This window comes from Betta splendens, chromosome 4, assembly GCF_900634795.4.
Source record: "Betta splendens chromosome 4, fBetSpl5.4, whole genome shotgun sequence".
NCBI classification, from domain to species: domain Eukaryota; kingdom Metazoa; phylum Chordata; class Actinopteri; order Anabantiformes; family Osphronemidae; genus Betta; species Betta splendens.
In genome coordinates this window covers 25,245,319-25,252,716 of record NC_040884.2, presented here as the reverse complement: position 1 = coordinate 25,252,716, position 7,398 = coordinate 25,245,319, and the positions used below count along the sequence as shown (strand labels likewise).

General features: G+C 41.9%; 1 protein-coding gene and 1 non-coding gene across 2 annotated transcripts; both read left to right on the top strand.

Moving 5' to 3' along the window:
* Window positions 1-1,074: 1,074 nt before the first annotated feature.
* On the top strand, window positions 1,075-6,578 carry LOC114853883 (elongation factor 2-like). Its single transcript, XM_029147764.3, has 13 exons — window positions 1,075-1,232; window positions 2,313-2,527; window positions 2,729-2,910; window positions 3,078-3,289; window positions 3,412-3,590; window positions 3,717-3,822; window positions 4,065-4,317; window positions 4,408-4,603; window positions 4,714-5,080; window positions 5,190-5,543; window positions 5,666-5,848; window positions 5,964-6,096; window positions 6,231-6,578. Exons 1-13 carry the CDS (start codon window positions 1,230-1,232, stop codon window positions 6,422-6,424), a joined length of 2,577 nt encoding a protein of 858 aa, XP_029003597.1. The 5' UTR covers window positions 1,075-1,229; the 3' UTR covers window positions 6,425-6,578.
* LOC114854861 (small nucleolar RNA SNORD37) lies at window positions 3,921-3,988 on the top strand. Its single transcript, XR_003785839.1, has one exon. It is a non-coding gene; the product is annotated as a small nucleolar RNA SNORD37 (small nucleolar RNA).
* Window positions 6,579-7,398: the final 820 nt, after the last annotated feature.

The window sequence follows — 7,398 nt, the reverse complement described above, 5'->3', positions numbered from 1 at the left end:
TTTTATTTTTAACCTCTACAGACCTGATCTGGGCAGCGTGGTGGGCTGTCACCATGCTTCATATCCCATCTGCTTATTGATATCGACTTTGAAGGTAAACAGAGACGCAGTGACTTCCCTCCCTAACAAATGCTTTTCCGTCTTGCCTTCTTTCTGTCTGTGCACGTCAATGCCACCACACTGATAGAGATGTATTTTGGCTGTGTATCAGTTAACAGCAGAACTGGAAGTTGCCAAACTTTTTAGGAACAACTTGTTTTATATTGACAAAAATAGTGTCAAAACATATCAAGACATTTTTCCTATGAAAGAAACCATGAAGAAAATATGATGTATTATGGAAAGCATCTCTGTGAGTATAATTACTTTACGTTTCAGTTTAGCGGTGACATTGTAGATATTGTGTTTTACTGGACTGGTGCTGGAGTTTCTAGAAGTGAGGGTGCACTGCCATCTGCTGGAAGAAAGAATCAGTCAGGATGAAGGTCATCTGAAATAACTATAGTCCTTCAATATTGTAAATCAAGTCTGCCTTTTTTTTCATGGGCAGATAACTAAAACATACAGTCTTTAAGGATTTCTAGTCCAGTTTAAAAAATAATTTAAAATTGCTTTCTTTCATATCAGGGTTGTTTTGGGGAGACTCCTATTGTTCTAAGGACTTGATGTCCTAGCTACTTTTATAGTTACATAACACCACCCAGTCTACTCCATGAAAATGAAATAATATTTAATGCATTTTGAATAGTGCTTTAGTGTTAATTGTATAATGACAACAGCTGAAATATTTCAAGAATACAAACAAATAGAAATGTAATTGCTTAATAAATACTTAGGTCATAAACACAAATACCATAAAATTTTAGGGTAAAACAAATAACAGTGCAACATTTGTCCCCGAATGCTGACCTAAATTGTACCGAATGTAAACTGCAAATATAAATAAAATGTATAAATGTACATGCACAGTACTGTATTTACTGCTTTCTTTAGTTCAAAACTGACTGTAATGACGCTCGAATGGCTTTATGACGCCTGCATTTATCTCCTTTGTCAGCAGCAGCCAGTCGCACGTAAAAGACTACGTCAGGACGTAGGTCTTACGCACGCGGTATAAAGCCCTGTTTTCTGACGTCAGCGGCCTCTTCCCTGCCTATGCCCTCGTGAGGTGGGCAGTGTATAATTTTCTGTGTCTTTTCCACCAAGCGAATCTTAAACCATCCGCAAAAATGGTAAGTTGTATTGTATTATTTCGCTCGTAAGACAATAACCAACCCCTCAGGATGTCGTAATATGTACATTTATAATATATTACAGTATTTCTAACTCTACTATTTACATGTTGAACTCAATGGTTTGTGCTTTTATCGAAATGGCAGCCATTTTGTTATGAGGCGTTAGCCTAACGCGGCCTTTGAAATTTACGAACTCAAAATGTTGCTCTGAAGTTAATTTATAATTTCGTTGCGTTACGCACTGTATTGATTTTTCCAGTGTCGCTATTTCGTCCTGTGTTTAAGTGGCTTTTCTGAGTAACACGACAGAGTTTAGGGTGTCGGCTAACAGTGGCGACAGTGCCTTGGTTTTATAATTTGGCAAAAATGTATTTCCTTCGATCGCATTTTAGACGTGCCTACAACTCTGTCGCGTTGTACTGTACGGGGTGAACGTGGCCACAGTTGCGTACATCAAATTGTGAAGTTGTGCGGCGCGGGGCAGCCGTTTGCCGGCATTTCGCGTTCCCCACCTGGTGTCATGCCCGTGTTAGCATTTAGCATAGTGTCAAAGTCTGTACACGTGGCCTGTTCAAGCCGACATATTATGCCGGGTGTTGCCCAGTTTAACCATGTTTCAATAACTATTTTACAAAGGAAATGTACAGTAAGGATTTTGTGTCGAGAATGTAGGCTATTGTACTCGCCATTGTTAAGAAACAGCGCCAGCTGGGACCATGGCCTGGGAACATTTTGTTGCGTTGCGTCAGCAGCATTTTTATGGCGTAGATGAACTTGCTGTACAGTGACATAATCAAAACGTTTCGTTCCACACAGACTCGTTGTCTTTGTAAAATAATTGACGTACATGCTAAAATGGCACAAAGCATTAGGTGTAAGTAAAGGCAACATATGAAAGTAGCAATCATGACCATTGTAAAATTGAGTCTTTATCGACTTGAGCCTTGGTGCTGTTAGTTTGCTCTTGTTGTTGAACCAAATAGATTCCCCAATTACATTAATGGACACGTATATAAAAACTGCAAAGTCATTGTTTCATCAAATATAGATGACTAATGTGACTTTACCCCTTCTCAGGTGAACTTCACAGTAGACCAGATCCGTGCCATCATGGACAAGAAGGCCAACATCCGTAACATGTCTGTGATTGCGCACGTCGACCACGGAAAGTCAACTCTGACAGACTCCCTGGTGTCGAAGGCCGGCATCATTGCCTCTGCTCGTGCTGGAGAGACACGATTTACAGACACACGCAAGGATGAACAGGAACGCTGTATTACCATCAAGTCTACGTGAGTAACAGTTTTTGTTGTGCTTCATTCTAATGTCGTACTGCTAACTTTGGTTATTACGTGTTAAAGTAACAGGGTTAGTGGTCATTAGTTTACACTCCATATACTGAAGTATTAATTGTAGCTAATTTTGTTTTTTCTTCCCCTCAAGTAGATGTCTGTTCTAACTTTTTGTGCAATCTTTTTTTTTCCAACTTCCAGCGCCATCTCCATGTACTATGAGCTGAATGAAAATGACTTGGCTTTCATTAAGCAGAGCAAGGATGGTTCTGGCTTCTTGATCAACCTTATTGACTCACCAGGGCATGTGGACTTCTCCTCTGAAGTGACTGCTGCCCTCCGTGTGACTGATGGAGCCCTGGTTGTAGTGGACTGCGTGTCTGGTAAGAATAAAACATGTTCCCCCTACACTTGAGGTCTTATCAGTTGTTTTCTTGAACAGAAATTCTTCATGGTGCTCAATACAACTCATTGTAGATGCCAAAAATAGGAACAAATATTTATGACTGAAATACTGTTTAATCCTGTGTCCTTTGTGAACTCATACCAGGTGTGTGTGTGCAAACTGAGACCGTGCTCCGTCAAGCAATTTGTGAGCGTATCAAGCCAGTCCTGATGATGAACAAGATGGACCGTGCCTTGTTGGAGTTGCAGCTTGAACCAGAGGACCTCTACCAGACCTTCCAGCGTATTGTTGAGACAGTCAACGTCATCATCTCTACTTATGGAGAGGATGAGCATGGACCTATGGGAAACATCATGGTGGGTCACTTTTACTAGCGTTTCTAACTAGATTTGCATTAGTGCTCATATACCATGTATATCTTTCTCTCTACAAGGTACAGGTTCATGTACTCATTCTCTATGCTCATAACGTTTTTCAGGTTGATCCAGTCATTGGTACAGTTGGCTTTGGTTCTGGACTCCATGGCTGGGCTTTCACCCTGAAGCAGTTTGCTGAAATGTATGCAGCCAAGTTTGCTGCCAAGGGCAATGCCCAGATGACACCACTTGAGCGCTGCAAGAAGGTGGAAGACATGATGAAGAAGCTGTGGGGTGACAGGTAATTTACTAATTCATAACAGACAGAAAGTAGCCCTCAGTAGAGGGACTGGAGTCCCCTTCTAAAAATGGCTGACTTTCGGCTTTAGCGATGCACTCCTCAGATTTTTGACAACTTGTGTTCTAGGTACTACGATGCTGAAGGCGGAAAGTTTGTCAAGAGTGCTAATGGACCTGATAATAAAAAGTTCCCCCGTACCTTTGTTGCCCTTATCCTGGACCCCATCTTCAAGGTAAGCGATAAATGTGTGCCGTGCCATGTGACTGTTGGTGTGGAGTGTTAGGCTTAGTCAGTGTTGGTAAATATGGAGTAGAATAAGTGACCATGCCTGCCAGTGATGACTTTAACATTCTTCACTTTGACCTGATTAGTCAGTGATGTGAATTCTCAGTCTGAGCAGAGCATAGAAACTTGCTTGGTTCAAAGGACTTGAATTGCTCAGGCTGAAGATGCACTGTCCTTTTTTTTTCTTAGGTTTTTGATGCCATCATGAACTTCAAAAAGGAGGAAACTGCCAAACTGATCCAGAAACTGGATATTAAGTTGGATGTGGAGGATAAGGACAAGGAGGGTAAGCCTCTTCTGAAGGCTGTCATGCGTCGCTGGTTGCCTGCTGGAGAAGCCCTTCTGCAAATGATTACCATCCACCTGCCTTCTCCGGTCACTGCCCAGAAGTACCGTTGTGAGCTGCTCTATGAAGGACCTGGAGATGATGAGGCTGCCATGGGTATGAATTTTTGGTCATAGAGAAATTGCATGCACCATTGCCTAATTTCAACAATTTTTACACTTGCGCTAACAACATACCTTATCCTAGGTATCAAGAACTGTGACCCCAAGGCTCCCTTGATGATGTACATCTCAAAGATGGTGCCCACCAGTGACAAGGGTCGTTTCTATGCTTTTGGCCGTGTGTTCTCTGGGTCTGTCTCCACTGGCCTTAAAGTGCGCATCATGGGACCAAACTACGTCCCTGGAAAGAAGGATGATCTCTACTTGAAGCCAATTCAGAGGTTGGTGTTGGCATCTTGGTTGTAGATCAATATAGTACATTCATCAGTTTGGCATGCTCCTCTAATTTGGTCTTCTGTCATTTACATGTTGTTTTTTTCTCTTTTCTAAGGACCATTTTGATGATGGGCCGCTACGTGGAGCCTATTGAAGATGTGCCATGTGGTAACATCGTGGGTTTGGTTGGAGTGGACCAGTACCTTGTTAAAACCGGAACAATCACCACCTTCGAGCAGGCACACAACATGAGAGTGATGAAGTTCAGTGTCAGTCCTGTGGTGAGAGTTGCTGTGGAGGCTAAAAACCCTGCTGATCTGCCCAAACTGGTAGAGGGTTTGAAGCGTCTGGCAAAATCCGATCCCATGGTCCAGTGTATCATTGAGGAGTCTGGAGAACATATCATTGCTGGAGCTGGGGAGCTCCATCTGGAGATCTGCCTGAAGGATCTGGAAGAGGATCATGCTTGCATTCCAATCAAGGTGAGAAGCAAAGATCACATGAAACTGTTGTTGTTATAATTTGTCAATGTTACTTTGAATCTGTTCAGTAATTTCCGTAATGTTTCTCCTTTGGAATTTACTTTTTTAGAAATCTGAACCAGTGGTCTCCTACAGAGAGACAGTCAGTGCCGAGTCTTCTGTCATGTGTCTGTCAAAGTCACCCAACAAGCACAACCGTCTGTTCATGAAGGCCCGTCCCTTTGAGGATGGACTGGCAGAGGATATCGAGAAGGGTGAAGTTACCCATCGTCAGGAGATCAAGGCTCGTGCACGTTACCTCGCTGACAAGTATGAGTGGGATGTCTCTGAAGCAAGGAAGATCTGGTGCTTTGGTCCTGACGGAAATGGTCCTAACCTGTTGGTTGATGTTACCAAGGGAGTGCAGTACCTTAATGAGATCAAGGATAGCGTTGTGGCTGGCTTCCAGTGGGCTGTCAAAGAGGTAGGGGTGCCATAGTAAATGAGAATTATTGACTCAAAACAAGCCTGAATAGTAGCATCTTAAATTATTTACACAAACTGTTTTAGTAGATAGGCTTGGCTTATTGTGAGTTTTGTCTTCAGGGTGTCCTTTGTGAAGAGAACATGCGTGCCATTCGCTTCGACATCCATGATGTGACCCTGCATACAGATGCCATTCACCGTGGTGGTGGCCAGATCATCCCCACAGCCCGCAGAGCCCTGTATGCTTGTGAGCTCACAGCTGAGCCCAGAATGATGGAGCCTGTGTACCTGGTCGAGATTCAGGTATAGACTAAAGTTTATTTTTATTCTCCTAGGTTATTCAATATACGTCGTCCTCGCTTGCTGTTGACTTGCTTGAGTCTGGTCTGTATACTCAATCCCTCCTGTTCTTTTGTAGTGCCCTGAAGTTGCAATGGGTGGAATCTATGGTGTGCTGACCAGAAGGCGTGGTCATGTGTTTGAAGAGTGCAGTGTAATGGGAACACCTATGCGCGTCATCAAGGCTTACCTTCCTGTCATGGAGTCATTTGGTGAGTGTTGCAGTAATCCTCAACTTATTTATGTTAGGAGTACATTTAGTCATATCTTTATCATGTTTTTTTAACGAGTTGATACACACTTAACCTCAAGCCACACGTCCATTACAACTTTCTCCTTTTTTCAGGTTTCACTGCTGACCTCCGCTCCAACACTGGTGGCCAGGCCTTCCCACAGTGTGTGTTTGACCACTGGCAGGTCCTTCCTGGAAATCCTCTGGAGCCAACAAGCAAGCCTGGTATTGTTGTCATGGAGACACGTAAACGCAAGGGTCTCAAGGAAGGTATCCCAGCCTTGGACAACTACCTGGACAAATTATAAAAGCCTCCACCCCCACTGTTGCCTCATTCCTCGTCACAACAAATGTAAGTCATGGGACCGGACTGTACAGACACACACTGTTTGCCAAATGGATCGCTAGTAGAGAATAAACTACAAAAATTGTAAACAATTAATAAAGGACAATAAAAACTGACATGTCTCAGTGTTTTTGTTTCAACTGAACATCTTTTGTGCTTCATTACTTGTTTGAACATGTTCTGTTTACATTAATCCACTTAACTTTTTGGTCAGATTACATTGCTTATTGAAATAACTCTTAAGGCAAATAAAATTGTATTCCTGAATATGCAGTTCTTCAAGGGGTTCAGTAAGACTTGTGTACAATTTGAACTTTTTTTTTTGAGTAAATTTGAGATGTGAATAGAAGTCACAAGCTTTCAAATTTACTGTCAATTTAAAATGTTTTGTGACACAGGATAAGATTTGACTGAAGTGTCAAGTATAAAGGGTGAATCAGATGCTTGAATTTTCACTGTTCTTGCCATGTTAAAGTATATTACTTTGTAATGTATTTTTGTGTCCTTTTAGCATAGTGTATTTTAGATATTCTATTTGCGTAGGACTCTTTTGCAGGGAGGGAAAACTGACTGAACTGGAGTTTAGTGTTTACCGCCATGTGACTGCTTCATGCCTGACTCATTCTCAACAAACTTGTTTTGTGGGATGGGAGGTTCCCAGACCTGGAAGCTACAAATAGGCTTCATATATTTGAAATTAAAATTAGGTCGGTTTTGCAGGTAAAATTATTCAAAATTATTGGACATTTTGGCAATATTTCTCCATACAGTTTTCAAAGTAGGCCATTGTCTCATGCATGCAGTATATGCAACTAAAACGACATGTCTTATATACAGACGCTTACCACATGTAAAAATACAGGTTTTACGTAGACTAAATGGTAACAGTAAACTGTCTCAAAATAGGGCCGACAGGATGAATTCACAGCACACATA

Bases quoted from the DNA above. Each gene is read 5' to 3' on its own strand.
- LOC114853883 (XM_029147764.3), top strand. The intron at 5,081-5,189 runs GTGAGAAGCAAA...TTACTTTTTTAG, and splicing joins ATGCTTGCATTCCAATCAAG to AAATCTGAACCAGTGGTCTC. The intron at 5,849-5,963 runs GTATAGACTAAA...GTTCTTTTGTAG, and splicing joins TGTACCTGGTCGAGATTCAG to TGCCCTGAAGTTGCAATGGG.